At 41.5% G+C, this 12,650-nt stretch overlaps 1 protein-coding gene across 5 annotated transcripts in view; it reads left to right on the top strand.

The window, feature by feature from the left end:
- LOC113247175 (adhesion G protein-coupled receptor E2-like) overlaps positions 1-12,650 on the top strand; it is a 34,313-nt gene that overhangs the window by 19,691 nt on the left and 1,972 nt on the right. For 2 of the 5 annotated variants that reach the window (XM_057311574.1, XM_048227199.2), the window contains 8 exons: positions 1,387-1,584; positions 1,864-2,099; positions 7,148-7,214; positions 7,623-7,714; positions 8,915-9,083; positions 9,168-9,278; positions 11,677-11,847; positions 12,155-12,233. In XM_057311574.1, the coding sequence (XP_057167557.1) occupies positions 1,387-1,584; positions 1,864-2,099; positions 7,148-7,214; positions 7,623-7,714; positions 8,915-9,083; positions 9,168-9,278; positions 11,677-11,802 (999 nt within the window). In that variant the 3' untranslated portion in view covers positions 11,803-11,847; positions 12,155-12,233. Of the gene's footprint in view, positions 1-1,386; positions 1,585-1,863; positions 2,100-7,147; positions 7,215-7,622; positions 7,715-8,914; positions 9,084-9,167; positions 9,279-11,676; positions 11,848-12,154; positions 12,375-12,650 lie in introns of those variants that run through there. The other 3 variants (XM_048227201.2, XM_048227200.2, XM_048227202.2) reach the window with 2 other exon arrangements.

Genomic DNA, 12,650 nt, shown 5'->3' with positions numbered 1-12,650 from the left:
TTCTTCCAAACAAGGATTTCAAACAAGGATTTCCTTTAAAACTTAATAAGTACTAGGGGGGTGCCTGGGTGGCACAGCGGTTAAGCATCTGCCTTCGGCTCAGGGCGTGATCCTGGCATTCTGGGATCGAGCCCCACATCAGGCTCCTCCACTGTGAGCCTGCTTCTTCCTCTCGCACTCCCCCTGCTTGTGTTCCCTCTCTCGCTGGCTGTCTCTATCTCTGTCGAATAAATAAAATCTTTAAAAAAAAAGTACTAGGATTTGGAATGAATCATCAGCAATGGGGAGAGAAGGGAGGGGGACCAGGGGAGACAGATAAGTGCATGTGTTTTGTGGTCCATATTATTTGTCCCAGCCCAAGAATATTATTATTTTTTAGCTGAACAGGTACAAATACTCGTGAAGGTGATCTCAGGTCATGGGGATGGGTAGAACAGAAGCATCACTTCCAGAAGAGCAACGTGTAAAAAGAATACTTAGTTTCCACATCAAAATACAGCCCTAATATTCAAGGGCTTGATATCCCGAAGGAGGATTATCCTATCACACAGGCACTGCTGAGTTTATATGAGCTCTACTTCTCTTCTAGACATCAGACCCTCAAGTAATTTGTTTTTTTAAAAAAATTGATTTTATTGGGGTACAATATTATTGCAATAAAAATCAGATTATAAGTGTACACTTCATGAATTTTCCCAATTGTAAACACCCTGTGCTACAACTCTCCCTGAGCTATAGAACCCTTCCATCACCTCAGAAAGCCCCTCAGTACACTCTCAGTGTTCTCATCCCAACCCCCAGGAAACCACAGATCTCATTTTATCGCTATAGTTTACTTTTGACTGCCCCAGAGTCATTCAGTAGAGTAGAATTATTCTCTTTATGGTCTGGCTTCTTTTGGTCGACATTCTATGAGATTCTCCCATGTTACCATGTGTAACAGTAGTTCATTCCTTTTTATTGCAGTATAGCCTCCCAATATATGACTATTCCACAATTGTCTATCTGTCCTCCAGTTAATGGGAATTTGCATTGCTTGCAGTTTGGGCTATGATGAATAAAGCTCATAGGAAGAATCTTAAACATTGTTTTTCTGGACACTTGTTTTCATTTTTCTTGGGTATATACCCAAAATGGAATTGCTAAATCCTATGATAGGTGTGTTTTAGCATTAGTGTATGTTTAACTTTATTTAAAAAAAAAAAAAAAAACTCCCCAACTCCATTCCAAAACAGTTGTTACCTTTCATGTTCTCAAACAGCAGTGTATGAGAGTTCCAACTGCTCCATTTTGCTGGCATTTGATACTATCAGTGTTGTTAAGTTTTGCCATTCTAGTCTGTGCTTTTAAAGATGTGGCTGTGATGTCCTCTTTGCTGGGTCCCAGGAGGAGGATCCCTTGCTGGCTGCGATCACCTATGTGGGGCTGGGCCTCTCTCTGCTGTGCCTCCTCCTGGCAGCCCTCACCTTCCTGCTGTGCAAAACCATCCAGAACACCAGCACCTCCATCCACCTGCAGCTCGCAATCTGCCTCTTCCTGGCCCACCTGCTCTTCCTCACGGCCATCGACCGGACCGAGATCAAGGTACTGACACTGTCACAGAGGAGCCCCTGCCCTGTCCCTGGGGTGCTCAGTTCATGGAGCCGTGCTGCACTGATACCTTAATAAAATGTCCTTGGTTCCTGGGTAGCTTAGAGGGGTAAGTAGCCTATTTCACATTGACCAATGAACTAGAAGACAAACCCTCTCCGGACAACTCGACCATACGCCTGAGCGTTCACTCCAATGGCAAAGTATGGGAGGGGTCCTGGGGCCACCCTCCTCCCTGACAGTCCATCCTGGGGCACCTTTGTCCTCCCCCAGGTGCTGTGTGCCATCATCGCAGGTGCCTTACACTACCTCTACCTGGCTTCCTTCACCTGGATGCTGCTGGAGGGTCTGCACCTCTTCCTCACTGCACGGAACCTGATGGTGGTCAACTACTCCAGCGTGAGCAGGGTCATGAAGAAGCTCATGTTCCCCGTGGGCTATGGAGCCCCGGCTATAATTGTGGCCATTTCTGCAGCATCCAGGCCTCACCTTTATGGAACAACCACCCGGTAAATGCAAATTCCCACTGTCCTTCTCTTCTCCAGGACAACGTTGGCCGTCATAGAACCAATAGCAATTTAATTCCACCAGAACATGATAGGCAGAGAAAAGGTCAGTGGCCACTCCAAGGACATCTACCTGGTGGAAGATTGTGTTCATTGAAGTGACTGTTTTAAGTCCTTAAGATTTAATTATTTTTTAATTTTTATCCCATCTTTAATTTTATTTAAATTCAATTAGCCAACTTATACTACATCATTAGTTTCATCCGATTTTTTTCTTTTTCAGTTTTTTATTTAAATTCCAGTTAGTTAACATATAGCATTAATATTAGTTTCAGGTATAGAATTTAGTGTTTCATCATTTACATACAATACCCGGTGCTCATCACAAGTGCCCTTCTTAATCCCCATCACTCATTTTACCCAACCCCCTACCTCCCTCCCTCCACCAACCCTTAGTGTGTTCTCTATAGTTATGAGTCTGCTTTCTGGTTTGCCCTCTTTTTTCTTTTTCCCCCTATGTTCATTTGTTTTGTTTCTTAAATTCCAAACATGAGTGAAATAATATGCTATTTGTCTTTCTCTGATAAGATTTGATTATTTTAAATATCATGAAGTATGCTAACAATTATATAGTATAAATTATGTTTTATATTAATAACAATATATAAAATATTAATAATTATAAGTTAATATATAGTGAACATAGATGACGTGACTATTTTTTATCTTTTAGGCTTAATTACTTTTTTTGTGGGGTAGAGATGCTTGTATTTTCTTATTAGTTTCAGGGGCAGAATTTAGTGATTCTTCAGTTGCATACAATACCCAGTGTTCATTACATCAAGTGTCCTCCTTAATGCACACCCCACAATTACCCCATCCCCCAATCCTCCTCTCTTCCAGCAACCTTCAGTTTGTTTCCTATAGTTTAGAGTCTCTTATGGTTTGCCTCCCTTTCCGCTTTGATCTTATTTTATTTCTCTTTCCTTTCCCCTATGTTCATCTGTTTTGTTTCTAAAATTCCACATATGTGTGAAATCATATGGTATTTGTCTTTCTCTGACTGACTTATTTCACTTAGCATAATACCCTCTAATTACATCCACGTTGTTGCAAATGACAAGATTTCATTCTTGTAGATGGCTGAATAATATCCCATTGTATACACATACTACTTCTTCTTCATTTATTCATCCTTCGATGGACATCTGGGCTCTTTCCATAGTTCAGCTATTGCGGACATTGCTGCTATGAACATTGGGATACAGGTGCCCCTTTGAATCACTATGTTTGTATCCTTTGGATGAATACCTAGTAGTACAATGGCTGAGTCATAGGGTAGCTCTATTTTTAACTTTTTGAGGAACCTCCATACTGTTTTCCAGAGTGGTTGTACCAGTTGGCGTTCCCACCAACAGTGTAAGAGGGTTACCTTTTCTCCACATCTTCACCAACATCTGTTGTTTCCTGAGTTATTAATTTTAGCCATTCTAACCAGCGCAAGGTGGTATCTCATTGTGGTTTTGGTTTGTATTTCCCTGATGACAAGTGATGTGGGGCATTTTTTGTGTGTCTAATGGCCATTTGGATGTCTTCTTTGGAGAAATGTCTGTTCATGTCTTCTGCCCATTTCTTGACTAGATTCGTTGTTTTTTTTTGGGTGTTGAGTTTGATAAGTTCTTTATAGATTTTGGATGCTGGCCCTTTATCTGATAAGACATTTGCAAATATCTTCTTCCATTCTGTCTGTTGTCTTTTTGATTTTGTCAACTGTTTCCTTTGCTGTGCAAAAGTTTTTTTATCTTGATGAAGTCCCAATCGTTTATTTTTGCTTTTGTTTCCCTTGCCTTTGGAGACGTGTCTAGACAGAAGTTGTTATGGCTGAGGTCAAAAAAGGTTGCTGCTTGTGTTCTCCTCTAGGATTTTGATGGATTCCTGTCTCACATTTAGGTCTATCATCCATTTTGAGTTTATTTTTGTGTATGGTGTAGAAACTGGTCCATGTTCTGTCTTCTGCGTGTGTCTATCCAATTTTCCCAACACCATTTGTTGAACAGTCTCTTTTCCATTAGATATTTTTTCCCGCTTTGTGGAAGATTAGTTGACCATAGAGTTAAGCATCCATTTTTGGGTTCTCTATTCTTCAATTATTTTAAATATGCAGTGTATATTATATAAATATGTATTAGTATAATATTAATTGCATCTCATATATTAGTAAATGTTTGTTATTAAAACACTCATTGTATTAAGTGAGGAGGTTCTTTTATTTTTTTATAATAAATTTCTATTATGTTATGTTAGTCACCATACAGTACATCCCTAGTTTTTGATGTAATGTTCCATGATTCATTACTTGTGTATAACACCCAGTGCACCATGCAGTACGTGCCCTCCTTAATACCCATCAGAGGTTCTTTTAAAATCTAGAATACAAAATTGATATAAAGGCAGTCATTGATTTGTGTAAACTCCTTCTCTATCTTAATTTTAAAAGAAACAAAGGGTCATTTGGATGACGAAATAACTGTGACCACAGCTAAGATTTAGAAATCAGTTCTGGTGTATAATCACTGTTCCAAATATTTTTCTTGTGTCAGCTCAAATCATCCCCCCAACAACCTGTGCAGTAGAAACTAGCATTGGGCCATATTATGGATGAGGAACTGAGGCACAAGGAGATTAACTAACATGGCCAAGGTCACACAGCTGGCTGGTGGCAGAGCTGGGGTCACATCCAGTCTGGTGCTCACACCACGCGCCTATGCTGATGACATCAGCGAGCCCTGGCCAGCTGGTCTTCCTAGGGAGTTGAGCATAAAAGTCAATGAACTTTTTGCATAAAGGGCCAGATAATCAATATTTCCAGCTTTGTGGGACCTATGATCTCTGCAGCAACTACTCAGCTCTGTCCTCAGAGCACAAACACAGCCACAGACAAATGGGGAGAAAATGAATGTGTAAAACACTCATTACAAGAGCAAACACTTACAGTAAAACACTTACAAGAGCAGGCAACAGCCACCCGGGCCCACAGGCTCCAGTCTGCCAATGCCCACCTTCGAAGCTTCCCTTTGATGCTTCCTGTTGGTATCATCTGACCCTCTCCCTGGTCCTCACACCTCCCACCTCACTCACAGCCCCCCTCCCTGGGGATAAAGTCCAGCTCTGTCATTGCTCTCGGTGTGGCCTTGAGATGCCTGACCTGTGAGTATGTGAGTACCTGTGTCTTCTTGAGGAATTAGTTATGTAATGCACATGAGCCCTACCACTGGGGCAGGCTCACTGTTTTGTCTCATTTGGGTATTTTTACTCACTTCCTGCATGGTCCAAAATTCTCACCTTGTCTACACCTACTCATCCTTCACATCTCAGCTTAAAAACAATTCAGTTGTTATGATTTACCTCCCTCTCAATTTTCATCTTATTTTATTTTTCCTTCCCTTCCCCTATGCTCATCTGCTACATAGTGTTGCTTCAAAGTATAGGGCTTTTTCTTTATGTTTCCACACACGTATTTGAAAATGCTTCTATCTTCATTAAAAAAAGATATTAGTTGAGAGATGCATTATACACAGAGTTGTTTCATTAAGTATATGGCACTTTCCTTACGCTTCCATACTTACATTATGGAAAGAGCCCAGATGTCCATCAATAGATGAATAGATAAAAAAAAAAGGTGGTATTTATATATACAATGGAATATTACTCAGCCATCAAAAAGAATGAAATCTTGCTATTGGCAATGACATGGATGGAACAAGAGGGTATTATGCTCAGTGACATAGGTCAGTAAGAGAAAGACAAATATATGACTTCACTTATATGTGGAATTTAAGAAACAAAACAGAAGAATATATGGGAAAGGAAAGAAAAATAAAATAAGATCAAGACAGAAAGGGAGGCAAACCATAAGAGATACTTAACTATAGGAAACAAACTGAGGGTTGCTGTGGGGCGGTGGGGGGGATGGGGAAACTGGGTGATGTGTATTAAGGAGGGCACTTGAAGCAATGAGCACTGGGTGTTGTATGCAACTGATGAATCACTAAGTTCTACCTCTGAAACTAACAATACAATATATGTTACACTGAATTTAAATTAAAAATTTTGAAAAACAAGCAAAAACAAAAAATTCAATTCTTTCAGGAAAACCCTTTCCAACTATTGCAATCTCCTATACCCTGGACTAGATTATGGTTCCAGCTACATATCCTCATAGCTCCTCATACTTGATCATAAAATTCATTATCTTGATTTTGTCTATTGTCTAACTGTTGCTCCTCCAACTTCATTGGTGTCTCCCTGAGGACAGTGACCACTTTACCCTAATCCGAACCGGGTCTTCAGAGCCAAGCACAGATCCTGACACAGAGGATACACTTCATGTTTGTCCAAAATATATATATGTATATATATATATATATATATATATATATATATATATACATATATATATATATATATACATATATATATGTATATATATATGTATATATATATATATATATATATATATATATATATATATACACATATGTAACTTATTTTACTGATTGATTCTTTTTTCCTTTAAAAATTTATATTTATTTCTGTCAGCATTTCTGGAGGCCAAAACTTGAAAGAGCTCCTTGACAGGAATTTATGTTTCTTAAAAAACAATTTTATTACAGAATGCTTCACATGGAATAAGTTGAACATACTGAATGTATACAACTTGATGGATTTGGGGATAAGTATACACCCATGGAACCACGACCACTTGCAAGGGCATATACAGAGTTTCAGTAATATGAGATAAATAGGATCAAGATATCGATTATAAAGCCCTGTGACTATAGCTGACAGTGTTGTATGCTGAAAATTTGTTATGAGGATAGATCTTATGCTCAGTGTTCTTACACAACAACAGCAACAGTAAAATAGTAATAATAGCAATAATAATAAAGAAGGCAGGAGGAAACATTGGGAGGGGAGGGGTATGTCTATTTATCAATCCTTTATCCACAAAGGCCCATATTTTCTTGAATCTCTTTCCATCTCTCTCTTAGATGCTGGCTCCACACAGACAAAGGATTCATATGGACCTTCCTTGGCCCCGTCTGCACCATCTTCTCCGTGAGTAATGGATGACATCAGAGCAACCTGCCTGCCCAGCTGAGGGTCATTCAAAGACCAGGTGTATCAGGAGGGTGACAGGCAGGGTGAACAGTCATTCCAGTTGACCCAGGACTGAGGAGGGGCTCCCAGGAGGTAGGAATTCCCATTGTAAAACCAGGACTAAGGTATTTCCTGAGTTGTGGCACTTTCAGTGCTAAAATTTGGAATTCCCATGCAAACTTTATTGAAGTGGTCACTTAAGTTACAGGACAAAAATGGGCCTGAGTTACTGGGTGCTTGGTCTGCTTTTCTAGGACTGTTACAAAACACAAAACCTTCTTCCCTCCCAGGTTAGAAGCTGGTTGAGCTAGGACAAAGCTCTGCCAGAAGTGGAGTGTAGTTAATATGCCTGTGGGTTTTCTGCAGATTAATTTGGCTTTCTTCCTGATGACCGTCTGGATTGTGAAAAACAAGCTCTCTTCACTCAACAGCGATGTGTCCACTCTCCAGAACACAAGGTGAGGGTGGGTCAGAGATACACACCAACCCCCATACCGAACATTATCCTCATGCCTCCAAGGCTCTGGTGTCCCTTCCCAGGGCTCCCGAGGGGACTGGAAGAGAGAGGTGCAGCCACCCTCCTTGGCCGACCCTTAAATTCTGTGGTTTGCTGCTGACACCCACACCAAAAACATCCCATCCATGCACAACCCCAACAACAACTATTTCCGCTGCAGAGAGAATTGACTTTGTTGTGATAAGCAGGGATTGCTACCGTGGGGCCATGAAAAAGATCCTGAGAACATTCATACCTTTATAACACACTCAGGAAATCCCATAACAGTTTTCAGAATGAGCACACCCATCATGCCCACGCCTTCGTGCATGCTCTGCCCTCTGCCTTCCCCTTCTCTGGCACCCGGTGAACTCAGCTGCATCAGCCACATGTCACACACCTAAGAGTCTGGGGACGTCCTCTGCTCTCCTCAACTTTGCACAGAGTCAATGGCCTCTCTTCTGGGCAAAGCATGCCCTGGCTCAGATCGTGGAGAGGGTGAGGACAGGAACAGCCCTGGATGGAAAGAAGTATCTCACTTCGCAAATGTTATCAGTGATCATTTGTTTTTGTCTTTCCACTAGACTTTAAAGTCTGTAAAAACAGAAGTCTTTTTTTTTATTAATAATTTTTTATGTTATGTTAGTCACCATACATACATCCCTAGTTTTCGATGTAAAGTTCCATGATTCATTGTCTGCATATAACACCCAGTGCACCATGCAATACGTGTCCTCCTTAATACCCATCACTGGCCTATCCCATCCCCCACCCCCTTCCCATCTGAAGCCCTCAGTTTGTTTCCCAAAGTCCATAGTCTCTCATGGTTCACTCCCCCCTTCTGTTTACTCCCCCGTTCATTCTTCCCTTCCTTCTCCTACCGATCTGTCTTCGCTGTTTTGAACTCCCTAGCCCCAGCCTAGAGCCAGGTGCACAGAACATTCAATAATGTCAGTTGAACAAAATTGGAGATCTTCATGAAACATCATGATCTTTTTGAAACTCACATTCTGGAGGGATAAGGTTTCTTTTTAGGGAATCATTGACAGTAAAGATCAAAGTTGATCGCAACTCAATCAGAAGCATCCATGGAGAGGACATGAAACCAGCCCCGGTGGTGTTACTCTGGGTGTATCATGACCTCCTTTCTCCTTCCACCCAGGATGCTGACATTTAAAGCCACAGCTCAGCTGCTCATCCTGGGCTGTACGTGGTGCCTGGGCGTCCTGCAGGTGGGTCCAGCTGCCATCGTCATGGCTTACCTCTTCACCATCGTCAACAGCCTGCAGGGCATCTTCATCTTCCTGGTGTACTGCCTCCTCAGCCAGCAGGTACCACTGCCCGACTCCCACCCAGGACCCTTCCTGTCCTCACTCCCCTCAGTGAGCTGACCCAAGCATGCTTTGCCTCTGCAGGTCCAGGAACAATATAAGAAATGGTTCAAAGGGATCAGGAAAACCAAAGCCGTGTCTGAAAAGTACACTCTTTCAAGCGGGACCATGTCTGATGCCTCCAAACACAGTGAGGTAAGATTATGCAGTGTTTCCAGAGCACTTCACTAACCCATTCACTTGAGAAGCTCATGCCCACCTCACTGGCCAACCTGGGTGTATAGCAGGTGATGCTCTTGGATGGTTCACACTTAGTTTACCCCTGGACTCACTTGAAGGCCCTTCCCTGTCTTGAAAGGAGGTCTTCCTATACTTAGACTCATTGAGGTTTCATGCTCACGTTGACCCTTGCACATGACTGTCCTCTTTCCCCATAATTGTAGAGCACTCACTTTGTATGACATGTTGCATATGGTTTCTTTTTTTTAATGTTTTTTTATTATATTATGTTAGTCAGCATACAGTACATCCCTGGTTTCTGATGCAAAGTTCGATGATTCATTAGTTGCGTATAACACCCAGTGGTTTCTAATTGTACTTGATGAAGATACAAAAGATAGATACTTATAAGCAGAGAAGGAAGTTTGATTAGCTAAATAATTAGGAACTGATGATCTGGAGCAGTGGTAGACAAATTGCACAGTCACCACCCACCCTTTATCAAGTCATTCTGGAAAGAAAGTGAGACTCACGGGGTTTATGTTAATTATGCAAGGTTTTCAGCCTCTCTACTTCCCCCAACTTCAGGACCCCCTCACCCTGCCTGGCAAGTCATCTGAACATCTCTCCCCCACTTGCTTGTCCTCCTTCTAAAACTGTTCCTTCCCAAATGCTCTACTCATCAAAATCTCATCCTTCGAACTCTCTCTTCTTTCCAGCAGATGTTCTTACTGACTTCTTCATATAGAAAACATGAGTCAGCAGGAAGAAACAAGGTCAATTTTGCACTCTCAAAAACACCAACCATTTGGCATCCTGGTCATTGTCTCTTCATTCCATCTTGTCACCACAGATAGACAAAATATGCTTCCTACCTTTTACGGCTAATCCCTCCATCTGCACTCCTCCTGACTTCTCAGTAACTTCACATGACTGATCATACACTTTCTCTCTAATATATTTGGTCTCATGTCCTCATTAGCATCCTTTCCATCTGCACTGCAATATATTAAATCTCTCTCTGACTCTGAAGTATTAATGTTGTATATTTGATTCTTCCCTCTTCTTCCTCCAGATGTTCAAACCTGGATTTTGCCTCCATCGTTCTACCTAAAGAGCTCTCTCTTAGGCCTTCAATGTTCTCCACTTACAAATATCTTTTGGTCCTCTTAGCTTTCTTGGCAGTACTTGGTAGTCTTGGCAGTACCGGATGCTGTGTTTGCCTCCTCCTTAATACTCCTCTTGTGTGTCTGGCTTCTATGTCTCAACAGTCCCTGGAAAACTTGCTATCTTTCTACCTGAGCTTTCTTCATCTCCTTTATATATCGACTACACTACCTGGCTTGGTTCTAAAAACACTTCTATTCTCATAGTTTGGTACAAGATTTTATGATGTGTGTAGATTAATGTTTAGGAAAGTTAATGAGTACATTTAAAAGTGTACATCATGAGTGCCTTTGTGAAGGAGGAAATAATGTATGTCTACATATGCCAGTGTTTTGGAAGAGGCAGCATCAGATGTAGGGGAGATTTTTCCTACTTTGCTGTATATATACATTGTTAACATTATTTTAAAAAGAATATTCACATATTTGTGCTTGGAAAAATAAAAAGAAAATTCTAAGTTGCTACAAAGCACAAAGAAAGAAATTCACATGATGCGGATAACTCTCTACTTTTCACTTTAAAGTGTTCACCTCTAGAAGGGTCTTCTCCAGATTGTGGGGGCAATGCACAACTTTTCTTGGTGTGTTTAGATTTTCCATACCCTTTACTCTCCCAGCAATCTCTTTCCCTAGAAATCATTAATCCTCCACAAGCCATAGACTATCCTTTGGATCTGGGTAAGGAGGAGGAATGAACAACATCCAGTCACCCACAATATGATCTCCTTACTTCACTATGTGGAAGTGCCTAGCTGCTTCCTGAAGCAGACAGTATATACACTACTTTTCCCAATATGCAAACCCCCCTGAAAACAAGGCCCTCCCCACAAAAAACCTACAAAACAAAGTCCCAAGCAGAAATCCCAAACTGACCTTCTGGCGTACTCTTAGGGTGTTTTACAGCTGGGAAATTCAGTTTGTACTGGCCTGAGTTCAAATACTGGCTCAGCTATTTGCTGTTTATTACACTGTAGACAAACATTTTATATCAGATGTCTTAGCTTCCTCATTTCAAAACCCTCTCACTATCCCCCCTGACTCTTTCCAGCACAGCTCCAGATTTCTCCCACCTGGCTCCTCCAGGACCCCACCCCACTTCCCGCCATCAGGCACTCATTCTCTCATCAGGACCCCTCAACCACTCTGACCCATCCCTCTGGCCCGCAACAGTCTCCCCCATTCTCCGACTCTCTCCAATTCCTTTTCAGGCTCATTCTTCCAATTCCTCACATCTCCCACATGCAGAATTCCTACTTCCCAGCTTCACAGAATCCCCAGCACCCAAGCCTTGGAGTACTGATCATGTTTCTGGATTCCTGGCCACCCAATACTGAAATTTCAATTCCACGTACTGCAGAGTCACAGTCTCCGATCTCCAGGTACAGGAGGCAGGGGTTTCTGGTGCCCAGGATCCTCTAGTCACAAACTTCCTGTTCCCAGATTTTGAGGATTCCAACTTCCAGAAATCAGCCACAAAGGGCTGAGTCCCAGCTAGGGAAGGTCCTCTTCATCCAGGGAAGTGCATACCGTCTTCTCTGCTAGCTATTAAGTGTACGTAGAAGAAAAAAATGTGACAGAGGAGACAGTTCACTTGAAGAATAAGTGAACAGGTGCTCACAATGGCCCATTTCCTACTCTCTGCTTTTTCTTGACCAAACTTTAATCATGCCTCTCTCTTTCCTATAGGCCCCTGAATTCTGCTTACCCTCAAGTCTGAGCAAGTACCAAAAAAGTGGAACATGCCCTCCCCATCAGCCTCTCCTGGGAATTGGCTGACCACAGCAAGACCCTCTTTTTGTCACAACACACTGATAATTTCCCCTTATTTGTCCAGCTTCCCCTCCAAAGATGCTGCTTATTTCTGTTTGCTTCCTCCTTTACCCTATAAAATAAAAATATCTTTCTGTATGATTTTGAAATGTTCATGGGTTTCTGAGATCAGAATGTTCTCCCTGCTGCAATAGTCCTTCTAAGTAATGTGTTTCCTTATTCAAGCCCAGATTTAAATTTATTTGACATAAAATACAGAGATTTGCCTCATAACATCTGTACAAACAAAACCATGGCATTTCTTAATGCGTGGTATTGTTCCAGGAATAGAAAATGAGTCAATGAAACAAAATAAAGGATACGTCATGTATAGCAATGTGACATTCCATAAAAATGATATTTCAAATCAGTG

This window comes from Ursus arctos, unplaced genomic scaffold (assembly GCF_023065955.2).
Source record: "Ursus arctos isolate Adak ecotype North America unplaced genomic scaffold, UrsArc2.0 scaffold_14, whole genome shotgun sequence".
Taxonomy (NCBI): Eukaryota; Metazoa; Chordata; class Mammalia; order Carnivora; family Ursidae; genus Ursus; species Ursus arctos.
The sequence above is the reverse complement of the archived record's forward strand: the minus strand, read 5'-3'. Positions and strand labels throughout refer to the sequence as shown.